This window comes from Bos indicus, chromosome 16 (assembly GCF_029378745.1).
Source record: "Bos indicus isolate NIAB-ARS_2022 breed Sahiwal x Tharparkar chromosome 16, NIAB-ARS_B.indTharparkar_mat_pri_1.0, whole genome shotgun sequence".
In the NCBI taxonomy this organism is placed as follows: Eukaryota; Metazoa; Chordata; class Mammalia; order Artiodactyla; family Bovidae; genus Bos; species Bos indicus.
Window position 1 is genome coordinate 35994493 of NC_091775.1, and position 13078 is coordinate 36007570.

The 13078-nt window shown below is 38.3% G+C and overlaps 1 protein-coding gene across 1 annotated transcript in view; it reads right to left on the minus strand.

The window, feature by feature from the left end:
• Nucleotides 1-13078, minus strand: part of WDR64 (WD repeat domain 64) — a 121030-nt gene that overhangs the window by 88731 nt on the left and 19221 nt on the right. The window contains exons 4-7 of the mRNA XM_070768109.1: nt 11743-11846; nt 8788-8817; nt 7408-7518; nt 3809-4023 (exon numbers count right to left, since the gene is read on the minus strand). Coding sequence (XP_070624210.1) covers nt 3809-4023; nt 7408-7518; nt 8788-8817; nt 11743-11846 — 460 coding nt within the window. The remainder of the gene's footprint in view (nt 1-3808; nt 4024-7407; nt 7519-8787; nt 8818-11742; nt 11847-13078) is intronic.

A 13078-nucleotide genomic window follows, 5' to 3' on the forward strand; every position in this document is an offset into this window, starting at 1 on the left:
TAGACTCACAGACACATCATGTTGAATTTCTATTTGGTATTTCACTTTTACTTTAACCAAATTGCAACTCTGAGCTATAGTAAAGCCTCCATGTATTAACCCCACTCCAGTACTCTTGCCTGGAAAATCCCATGGACGGAGGAGCTTGGTGGGCTGCAGCCCATGGGGTCGCTGAGGGTTGGACACGACTGAGGGACTTCACTTTCACTTTTCACTTTCATCTACTGGAGAAGGAAATGGCAACCCACTCCAGTGTTCTTGCCTGGAGAATCCCAGGGACGGGGGAGCCTGGTGGGCTGCCCTCTATGGGGTCTCACAGAGTCCGACACGACTGAAGCGACTTAGCAGCAGCAGTAGCATGCATTGTGCAACTTTCAACTGTTTACGTTTTCACCATCTCGCATATTTTAAAATAAAAAATAAAAGTTTGTCATCAGATTTTGAGCTGTAGATTCAGAATTAAATTTTAATCTAGATGAATTTCAGTCCAATATTGACCCTATCATCTTTTGTTGCTGTTGTTTAATCGCTAAGTCATGTCCAACTCATTTGCCAACCCGTGGACTATGACCTCCCAAGCTCCTCTATCCCTGGAATTTCCCAGGCAAAAATACTAGAGTGGGTAGCTGTTTCCTTCTCCATAGGATCTTCCCAAACCAGGGATCAAACCTGAGTTTCCTGCATTGGCAGGTAGATTCTTTACCACTGAGCCACCAGGGAAGCCACTGTCATCATTACCCTTTTGAAAAAATTCTGTTTTATAATATTTTTTATCTTATATGAGTCTGTTTCATAATATTTTAAATCTTATACGAGTCAATTCATTTTCATATTTCCCATGAGTACATTCAAAACTGAAGAACAAGGAGGTTTGCAATCCCAGATCACTGGTGAAGCTGAGGCTAGGGCAACTGCCATATGTGTGCCACGTCTGTGCTCAGTCGCTTCAGTTGCATCTGACTCTTTGCGACCCCGTGGACTGTAGCCCACCAGACTCCTCTGTCCACGGGATTTCCCAGGCAAGAGTACCGAAGTGGGTTGCCGTGCTCCCAAAAATAAAACCCGTATCTCCTGTACCTCCTGCATTGCAGGTGGCTCCTTTACCTCCTGAGCCACCAGGGAAGCCAGTGTATTTGTTTCCTCAGTCAAAAACACTGGTTGAGCTTTATGGCCTCAATCCTAGGTACTGAGGACATAAAGATGATTAATGTAAAATCCTTATCATCAAGTATCTTAGATTGTAGTTGAGAAATAAACATGTTTATAACTCAAGGCAGGAAAGTTTGACAATATTGGATGAAACAGAGTGAAGAGGGGATTTCTTTTTTCCATGTCACATTGTGTTAAATTTTGAACTCTGGATACTGGCTACTTTTTTAAATTTCTACAATGTTTTTGCCTCAACACTCAACCTAAGTATATATATATATGTGTATGTGTGTGTGTCTGCTTAGTCGCTTAGTCATGTCCAACGCTTTGCAACCCCATGGACTGTAGTCCACCAGGCTCCTCTGTCCATGGGGATTCTCTAGGCGAGAATACTGGGGTGGGTTGCCGTGCCCTCCTCCAGGGGATCTTCCCAACCCAGGGATCAAACCCAGGTCTTGCTCATTGCAGGCAGATTTTTTACCATCTGAGCCACCATATATACTTCAGTCTCAAATAATTTAAGTCATGCCCAAGAGTCTCAATGGTAAAGAACCCATCTGCCGATGCAGGAGACTTGGTTTCGATCCCTGGGTAAGGAAGACCCTCAAAAATGAAATGGCGACCCACTCCAATATCCTTGCCTGGGAAATGCCATGGACAGGGGAGCCTGGTGAGCTACAGTCCACAGTCGCAAAGAATCAAACACTGCTCAGTGACTAAACAGCAGCAACAGCAGACACATATCTCAGTAAAGAGAAGATTCACGTCTCGGCATCTAAGAGGCTATCATAACAGGAATAAAGTGCTTGATAATGGATAGAACAGCCTATCACATTTTGGGAAAGGCTCCCATTAGAGGCTAGTACTTTGGTGGAACTATGTCATACTGTTCATATATGAAAGATGGAAAATGGAGCCAGACAAGTATTATGTCATTCTTAGGGTTTCAGCAATGGACTAGTCTTAATTCTGTTGTAGCGATAGCTGTAAATGAGCTTTTAATTACATATTCTAACTCTGGTATAAAACATTTGCTATATTAATAACAAAATATAATCCTGTATTTTTAAGTTTTTTTTCTTACTGTGAAAGAAAAATTTTGTTTGTACAAAATTTAGAAAGTAGAAAAACATAAAGAAGAAAATAAAAGTCACTTCTCTTAGGTTCCAAAGACAATCATTGTTAATGTTTGGGTATATTTTCATTCAGCATTTTTCTTTCTACATAGAAGTACACAGACACACACGGACATATATACATATGGACATCTATGCGTTTTTAAAATTAAACTAGATTCAAATGTACATAGAAAAACAAAAGTATTTTTACTTCATATTATATTATGAACATTTTCCATATTATTAAATATTTTTCAAAACATAATTTAATGGGGATGCATGGCATCCTCTAATATGGTTATACTGTGATTTATTGCATGCCTTTGCTGCCTTAAATATTTTTTAGGACTCTGATAAAAATGTATTTTACATATAAATGTGTTACACATGCATAGACACTTTAAAAATATGTAAATATACTTATAGAATTTATATAATATTATACATTTATATAATGCATGAATTATTTATTTAAATGGTTCCTTATTTAAATTAATCATTCCCCTATTGTTGGACACTGGATGTTTCATTATTAGAAATAATGCTGTGATAATCATGCTTAAATTTTTAAACACATGGGGATCACAGGCCTCAATGCATAAATGTTTTTTAAGATCTTTGATGCATCTGCACAAACTGCTTTCCAGAAAGGGATTCAATTCATTTTTTCACCACAAGCAGTAATCGAGAATGCCTGTCTCACAGCATTGTACCCATTTTTAATCTTTTCTAATTTTGTAAGTGAGAAGTTGTATATGACTTTAAGTTGCACTTCGATTAATAAAAAGGTTGTGTTTAGTCAAAAGTCTGTTTTTCTGCTAATAAAATTAATATATACCTTACTCTAAAAACTTCAAAAACACTACAGTTATAAACAAGACAATAGAAATCACCCATAATCTCATCAGTTGGAGATATCTGTTGTTAGCATTTTTGCCTGATGATCAGTTTGAAACGTTCATTGACTATTTCTACTGTGTGGGTATGTTTGTAAATTATCTGTTCATCATCTTTGCCAATTTTTATCTTGAGAAATTATTATTTTTAATTGAATTCTAATACCTATTAAAGATTAGTAACCCACTGTCTGTTATATTTTTATATTTATCCCAGTTTGCTATTTATTTTCAAGATATTATCTTTTGATTTTGTGTATAGTCAAATCTATCAAACTTTTTATCTGAGTCCTGTATCCATTGTTTTTATGTTTAGAATCTTCTTGCAGATTTAAATACTAGGAAACAGTCATATGTACCTTTTCCTTTTTTATGATTTAATTTTTCATTGAACTCTTTAATTCATTCAAGTATCTATAGATTTTAACTGTCAATAGCATTTGAAATAGGGATTTCAGTTGCTGATTTTCCTGTCTTCCCTGTTATAATGGGAAGTCCCTTGAGGTGAAAAAAACAAAAAAGAAATTCTTTTTCAGCTTTGTATTTAAAATATCTACCATGGGGTCTGGCATATTATTTTCATTATATAAATACTTGAACAATGTCTATATTAAAACTATTGGAATATCCATATCATATCCTTACCTTTTGAAGTTCTTTGAGTCTAAGACCTGATTCTGTAATCTTTTTTTGGATTTTGCCTGCTTTAATCCAAAATCTTCACTATTTACTGTGAATTTGCTCACAAAACCACCATCGTCCCCCAAGAGGATATCATCTCGGCAGAGCTGGTCAGGCAGAGACACTACACACACGCAGAGGAGGCAATGATCCATAGGTTTTATGACAAAATAGTTTTCCTAGAAATAGAAGAACACTTTAAATGTTATTGTGTTGCTCTAAGTATCTACATATTAAATTTAAATATTGCTCTTATTCTTTATAAGATTTACTTTTCTGATGTTTTTCATTTTAGATACTCCCACTGTTAAAGGGACTTGAAAAAAACAAAGTTAACTAAGTAGAAGTTAATGAACACTTGCTGTGAGCCCAACACTGTGCTTTTGGGTGTTTTGTTGGAGAAAAGTGTGAGGTATCTATCTTTGGCCCAATAAATAATGAGATTTTCTGATATATAACTATGAATATTCCTTTCTTGAATTTGTAAGGCAATATTAACAGGAAGAAAAAAAAAAAGTTCAGGTGTTAAAAGACCATTGAAATAAAAATGAGTGGTAATGGGAAAATCTAATATCAAAGTCCCAATTACTTTACAAGGAGAAAAATATCCTAACATCTACATGTATCCAGAAATATTCAGCAAGCATCTATCGAGCTGGCTCTGTATTATCAAACTGGGTTCACTAAGCTATATAGCCATTGCTTTCCTGGAACTTAGTTTCTACCTAAGAGAGAAGAAAAAAGTATTTTAAAATTTTTAAATCTGTCTTGTTTCCTATAGAATGAATAAAACTTGAACATATTGACAGGTTCATTCAGTTATTCAACAAATATTTATTGAGCACCTACAATATGGCAAGAACCATTCTAGGCACTGGCTGTTCAGATCAGATCAGATCAGATCAGTCACTCAGTCGTGTCCGACTCTTTGCGACCCCATGAATCGCAGCACGCCAAGCCTCCTTGTCCATCACCAACTCCCGGAGTTCACTCAGACTCACGTCCATCGAGTCAATGATGCCATCCAGCCATCTCATCCTCTGTCGTCCCCTTCTCCTCCTGCCCCCAATCACTCCCAGCATCAGAGTCTTTTCCAATGAGTCAACTCTTCGCATGAGGTGGCCAAATTACTGGAGCTTCAGCTTTAGCATCATTCCTTCCAAAGAAATCCCAGGGCTGATCTCCTTTAGAATAGACTGGTTGGATCTCCTTGCAGTCCAAGGGACTCTCAAGAGTCTTCTCCAACACCACAGTTCAAAAGCATCAATTCTTCAGTGCTCAGCCTTCTTCACAGTCCAACTCTCACATCCATACATGATCACAGGAAAAACCATAGCCTTGACTAGATGGACCTTTGTTGGCAAAGTAATGTCTCTGCTTTTGAATATGCTATCTAGGTTGGTCATAACTTTCCTTCCAAGGAGTAAGCGTCTTTGAATTTCATGGCTGCAGTCACCATCTGCAGTGATTTTGGAGCCCAGAAAAATAAAGTCTGACACTGTTTCCACTGTTTCCCCATCTATTTCCCATGAAGTGGTGGGACGGATGCCATGATCTTTGTTTTCTGAATGTTGAGCTTTAAGCCAACTTTTTCACTCTCCACTTTCACTTTCATCAAGAGGCTTTTGAGTTCCTTTTCATGATGAACCAAAGTTTCTGACTTTGTGGAACTACTATCCCAGTTGGGGGAGACAGATGAATAAAACAGATAATTCCAGATAATAGGATGTACACTTTAAAAAATAAGCCAGTGCGCTGTGATAAAGAGTTACTGAAGAGGTCACTTTGGGTCCCATGGTTATGGAAGTTGACCTTGGATCTGGGATCTGAATTGGTTGAGAGGAGGATTCAGAGGAGGTTGAAAAGGAGGATCCTAGGAGAAGAGATTAATGTCAAAAAAAGAGAAAGGGAAGAAGCTATGGAGCCTTGTTCTGGACAAGGCAGGAGGGGATGGGGGGTGTTGGATACAGAGAGTGTCAAATTTTGTTTTTAGAGAGAGGAACAAAGAAAGGAAGGAAGTAGTGTTGCATTCTTAATTAAAGCTTAATTAAGGCTGGAATTTGAAAGAGGACAAACCTTCCAGACTCAGTATTCTCAGAAACAGGAAGAAGTTAATCTGCTGAAAGGGAACACTTGCCAGGAGTGGGAAAGTGAGTTGGCAAGAATCAGAAACAGGCTGATAGAAGGCGCTGAGTGCTCAAGCGAGGTGGCAGACCCTTACTTTGTAGCGATGCCAAATAGTGTGGTTCTGAGTTCTTCTCTAGCAGAGCTTAGCCACTGCAAGGGAGTAAAGCAGGGCTATAGCATCTACCTGAGATTCAAGTTTTGAAGGACAGAGATTTAAGAGATGACCCATCTTGGGGGTAATATGAGAAGGGACAGAGAGAAGAAGCAGGGGTACTGAAGCATGGAAGAAGATGCTTTCAACACAGTGGAGGTTTCTATGAGAATGAAAACCAAGAGTGAAAACAAGAGAGTGAGAAGGAAGAGATTATAATCAAACTATATGACACGAGATAGTGACACATCACATATTAAAATACATTAAGCAAACAGCTGTCTTCTTTAAAATCATCTTGGCGTCATTAGTTGGCCAATATTATGGACAAGCATAGGAAATTTACTTTTCATTGAGACTAGTATGGCACAGAGGAAGGGTAAATTATTTCTTAATCTTCCATGTCAGTCAAAATCAGCCTGCTTCCTGAGGGTGTATTTATTTAAATAAATACGCCCTCAGGAAGTTCTTAGTGATCTCACCTCTCCCTGAGCTCTTGTTCTTTTTTACATTATACTTTTCTGTACCATTGTATTACATGTTATGTTTGTTCACGAGATTCCTCAAGGCTGAGTTTTGTTTCAGTACAGGGAACATGTTCTTCTTTGTTTCTGCAGATGCTCAATAAATACTGTAAATTGGTTAAGCCGTAACATTTCATTTACTGAAAGGATTAACATTAACATCTACCCCATTAGATTCTTTTTGCCAGAATTAAGTATTTGATTTTAGTAATTCTCTTGCCAAATAAAGCTGGACTGAAGGGAAAGTCTGAACTGGATAACATGAGCATAATCAAAGATAATACTTGGATTCAGAGAAAGGTGTAAAATGAGAAATGAACTAGTCAATCTCTCGCTCTCAAAAACAAAACAAATTAAACATACGCTAAATGAAAATATGTTCCCTTTTAATTAAGGCTCAGAATATTACTGCTGGGCTAGACTATTTTATTAACAGTTAACCCCTGATTTTATGGGCTTCCCTGGGGGCTCAGCTGGTAAAGAATCTGCCTGCAATCCTGGAGATCTGGGTTCGATCTCTGGATTGGGAAGATCCTCTGGGGAAGGGAACAGCTACCCTCTCCAGTATTCTGGCCTGGAGAATTCCATGGACTGTATAGTCCAAGGGGCTGCAAAGAGTCGGACACAACTGAGCAACTTTCACTTCACTTTCATTTTATATATGAGGAAACTGATGTTCAATAGAGAAAGTGAGTTGCTCATATCCTACCTGTATGGAAAAGACAATCCAATTTCTTTGAGTATTTCCCTTAACACAGTACCTGGCTGCTCCCTTGAGCTTTATAATCCCAGACAATAATAGTCCTTTCGGTAGTAGCAACAATTCGTTTCAGCTGTGAGAGGTAATCGCATCCTGTAATCCAGGAGGTATCCTGATGGAAAAACATGGAATCAGAATGTTGTGTTTTGGACTATATTGTGTTTTGTTCTATCACATAATGACTGGCTACTAAGGAGTAGATTAGTTACATTAAAAGCCCCATTTTGCCCCCTTATTTGCAGAGGAGCCACACAATATCTCTTCTTTGATGTCTTGACAAGAGGGTCTCATCTTTTTCCCTTTTACCCTGAGTTTCTCAGCACCATCAGCTGGAGAATGGCACAGCCAGGGCCTTGGCACAGCTCCCTGGAAGCTCACAGCCACTGGTCAAGCAATCATCTTTGTGCACTGTTCTTCTGCATGAGAACACTTCTTCATAGGAGGTAAGACTAGATTTAGGGCGCTGATTAAGCAAGTTCTCTGGCGCTGTCCTCCTGCTTAACATTTTTAGCTGGATAAGACCTTGGTGATCATCTGGTCAGGGATCAACTTGAGGCCAACAAGTTTGCCTCATGCCTTCCAAAAGCCACCAGGTTGGCATGGCCTGGACCCATACTACCACTGACAGCACACGATGTTACAGGAACAAAGGCTCCCACTGGGGAGTGTGTCTGTGCCAGAAACGGCTCCCGGTGCTCCAGGTATGCCCTGAATCTTCTGTAAAACCCATTAGGAATTTTAAGAAAGTTTAAGAAACAGAGACTCAGAGACTCCTCTGCCTGGTACCTCAGTGCATTTCAGTGCATACAGGTAAGGTGAAAGCCAACCATTCCCTATCCCTCATAAAGCTACGGTGGGATTCCACAATGGGATTCCACCATGAGAAGCCATGGATTCTACAGTGGGAAGTCACCATAGCTTTACAACATTTGCGACAAGATTGCTGTTCCAATTAGTAATATGGATTGAATCAATTACAAAATTGCACTCAAATTTTTTATGCTGTTTTCAAGTTTAAAATGTTTTCAAATAACTATCACTGACTAGTTCCTTGTCCTCACAATGTGTGGGTTTTGTCCTTTTTTTTTTTTTTTTTACAGTCCTTAACAGTGAGCACTTAGAAAAGCAGCCAAAGCTTTTAAATTGAAGCTTTCAGGGAATAATCAATTTCCAAGCAAATTAACTCAGAAAACAAGATCTGTGTCCTCTTTGCTGTTACTCAAGGTTTAGTTTGGATCCTAGTCAATAAAGATAAAACTACAACCTATGAAAACATCTTATTCTCAGAGCCTATTCAGGCTCTTCACTGAGATTTTGATTGGTTATGGAAGAATCATCATCAATCATTTTACCTTAATTAAGAATTTTAAAAAGTACTTACTGTAACATTGGTACTGGTCTGAACTTTCATCTATTAAAAAAGAAAAAGGAAGAGAATAATGAACCCCCGTTGGCACTATGCTTAAAGATGAAAATACTGGGTATAAAGCACTATGTTATCTCCTTGGTTTAACCTCAGCTGTCATTTCTACCTTCTGTGAGTCTTCTGGTTCCTCCTGCTTCTGAAAAGCCTGTCTCTGTGGAATAACGCACTGTTTGCTTTGGGCAACTGTAGGCTTCTGTGTCTTATCTTTAAGCCCAGTTACTGTGCTCTTAAACTTTATTAATTATTTTGGTCCTTCTATTTGTACAGTTCCTCACATTCTTTAACTATTCAGAGCAACCTCTGACACTAAAATTTGGGACTGCAAAATAATGCTAACAGCAATGGTAAGAATGGTAAATAGGTCAATATGAATATAGATCGATATAGGAAAAAAAAGCATTTCATTTGAAAGTTATTTCTCAAGTTACTGAGATTTAAGAACATTCTATCTAGTGGGTTTTCTCTTTTATTCAATAAATGTATGTGTATGTGTTGTTTCGCTCAGTTGTGTCCTACTCTTTGCAATCCCATGGACTGTAGCTCACCAGGCTCCTTTGTCCATGGAATTCTCCAGGCAAGATTACTGGAGTGGGTTGCCATTCCCTTCTTTGGGGGATCTTCCCAACCCAGGGATGGAACCCAGGTCTCCTGCATTGCAGGCATATTCTTTACCATCTGAGCCACTAGGGAAGCCCCAATAAATACGTATTGAGTGAGTATAATATCCTAAGTACTATACTAGTGAAGAATCATAGATTTATCTCAGGAGAGCTAGTAAGTACATGAGCAGCCTCTTATACCCTCCTGTTGTTGTTGTTTAGTTGCTAAGTCATGTCTGAGTCTTTTGTGACCCTGTGGACTCTAGCCCATCATGCTCCTCTGTCCATGGGATTTCCCAGGCAAGAATACTGGAGTGGTTGCCATTTCATTCTCAATAGTATTTTCCCAACCCAAGGATCCAACCCTCATCTCTCGTATCTCTTGCACTTGCTCTTCACCACTGAGCCCCCAGGTAAAGCCCTCTTATACCCTTAGGGCATGTTAACTGCTCCCAAGGTAAAGGTAAGGGTCTGAAGTTTATTAATGACCTAGTTTCTATTGCATGCTCAAATGGTCTTTGGAGAAGTTTAGAAAATGGCGTTCTAGAAGGATGGATTATGCGAAAAGAAGAAAATGTGAATCAAAGAGATTACTCGAACTGTTATTTGTAGTCATCACAGACTGTCTTTCATCTGAAGAGTTCAAAAATACTTTTGCAACCAGGGACTTTTTTTTAAAGGAACAAATAAAGGGATTAGAGAAATTCCTCTTCTATTTCTCTCCATCTTTAGTGGAAGACACTTTAAAATTCCCTTATCTGATCTAAAATTTTCATAATCCTATGTGTATATGAAAGAGAAAGAGACACACACGTATCTCTGGAAATTTGATAATGCCATCTCACTGAATTCACATAATCCTAAACTATTTCATTATGAACATCATAATTTTTCTCCTCACTGTTTTTCTTTAGATACCATATTAGTTCTATTTTTGAGGAATTAAAGGTAAAAAAAAATGAAAAGGATAATAATGCATAGAGAAAAAAAGAGACTGAGGAAGATTTTCATACTTAATGAGTGTTCAACTCTTTGTAACCCAGTGGACTATACAGTCCATGGAATTCTCCAGGCCAGAAAACTGGAGTGGCTAGCTTTTCCCTTCTCCAGGGAATCTTTCCAACCCAGGGATCAAACCAAGGTCTTCTGCATTGTAGGCAGATTCTTTACCAGCTGAGCCACAAGGGAAGCCTACTTAATGAGGCAAATCCATTGTTATTTTCACGTTATTTGTTCATAATTATAATTGTCATTATTTACTAAGGGTTTACAATGAAGCTAAGTGATTTGTATTGATGAAATCATGCAAACAGCACAACTACCTAGGGAGACATGTCCTCTGGTCTGGATGAGGAGGAACTGGGGCCTAGAGGTAACATGCATAGCTATGGTGGGGGTCGTAGGGGGAGCCAGTCTCCACACCTGCACTCAGAATCTCCTGCTGCACCTCTGGGTGCAGGTGGCTCCCTTTGACGCAATCTGTCTGCCTGTGATGAAAATCACTGAAAGGCTGAAAATCATTGTTGAAATTTTAATCGTGTGATAATTATTTTAAACATATTTTATTTGTCTAAAGCTTGACTCTACTTAAAAATAAATTAATAATTAAATCAATTTTTGTATATTTAACACCAAACACTTGTCTATATCATATTTTATCATGTCATCATACATTCCATTACAGTCCCTCATATTTTGAAAATAGAAGTCCAAAAACATAAATTTAGAAAGAAATGACATTAATAATAGCAATGCCTTAAAATGTGTCCATATTCATTATCTCATTTGATGTTCACTACAGTGCTCTGAGGGCGGGGAGACAGATCCTGTTGTCCTCATTTTACAAATACGAGAAAAAGAGACATGAAAAGATGTAAGTTGGCTCATTAAGTTCCCTGCTTAACATATAGGATGGTAAAATAGAGGAGCTAGCATCTGAGCCTTTTTTTAAACCTCAAGCACAAGGTTTCGTTTTGGAAGCTTTCATTACTTGGTAGTATTATGACAAAATCACTTGACTTGTGAGTTTTTATCATTTTATTTGAGAAATTATCTAAGGGCATCCTTTAATTGTGTTGATGCACGTGGTTCAATAGGTTACCCTGAGGAACAATGACAAATGTGGTTACTAAATTCTCAAAAGCTGCTCTGGGGTTGAGCAAACTTCTTGTTTTAATAATACTTGGTTTTATTTCTTGGAATAACTCTTAAATATGGTTACGGTTTCTGCTGCATCTGATACATAGGCATAATGCATAGACAAAACAAAAGAGAAAGGTAGGAGAGGAAGGAAACCAAGCTCTCAAATTACCTGGCTATTGAAGACTGTTATCATTCCTTTCTGAGAAGCTGTTATTAGTAAATCCAACTGAGGGATCTTGACAATGCACTTAATCACATCCCGTCTTCTACTCCCTGTGAATGGCACACACTCATTTCAGCTCCTAGCAGTAAAGACCCTAAAAGTCACTTGTTAGAGTTTTAATCATAAAAGAAAAAGGAAACAACCAACGTTAAGCTAGAAAGGCTCTAGTTACTTTAAAACTAAAGTAGAATAAAACCAAAAAAAATGAGCAATGATTGCTTTTTAATTATCCTTAGAGATACTAATCTGACTTTTTAATGCTTTCCAACTAAACGTGGTCCATGATCTCCCATAGAAGCTGTTAAGATCACAACATGCACATTTCAGAGAATGAGTTTTCCAAATGTCTTTTAGAATTATTTCAAGATCTTCACATTCAGGAATCCTTTCTTTGAACTGTCACCATGTGATTTACACAGAACGAAAGTCTAATACTATCTCAGGCTTTCCAGTACAAAAAAATGAAACTGCCTTAATACTGTTTTAGGCTTTCTTTTTTTTTTTTTAATGTATTTTGGAGAAAACACTTTCCTGTTTCTTTGCCTATGTGCTGAATGATAAAGCCACACATATTGAGCCTCTTCCCAGGATGATTTAAATCAAGATTTTATAATTGCAAATGTTTAGGGAGGAAAAGCAAGGGAACAAATTTCATACTCCAGTATTATCTGCCTAACCCACACATTCTCAACAGAGAAATTATTTTCTCCAAAAGGGTACAAATTGGTTCTTGGTGGGCAAGGCATGTAAACAACTCTTACTCTCTGTGTCAAAGTTCGGATGTACATACAATCCATAGGCAGAGACACAGTATCTGAGATATTAAAATGTCTGAAGCTTGGGGAAATGAGGTTGAGAGGGAGTTGGGGATGGATTTTCCTGCAGGAAAATTTTCCTGCAGGATTTTCCTGCAATTAGGAAAAAAGTTCCAAAAGACTGCTTGGAGGGGTCACTATGAAAAAAAAAACACAAAAACTGTTGAGAATATTTTATGCCAAGCCACCAACATGTTTCCTGCTTCCATTCCCTCCCCACTATAGACCACTTTAATCACAGAGGCCAGAACATTTGTCGAAGTGTAACTCCGGCCAGGCCCTCTCACAGTTGTTTGTCTCAGAAGTCTTTAGTGTGGCCTCAAGGCCCTGGACATCAGTGCCCTCACCGCTGCTGCGGCTCTAACCTCCCCCTCTTCTGCTGTTCTCCCTCCCCCACCACTCCACTTCAGCGTGGAGTGTGTGCTTTATTCGCGTATCTCCTCCACGTCTTTCCCAACTACCCTGTT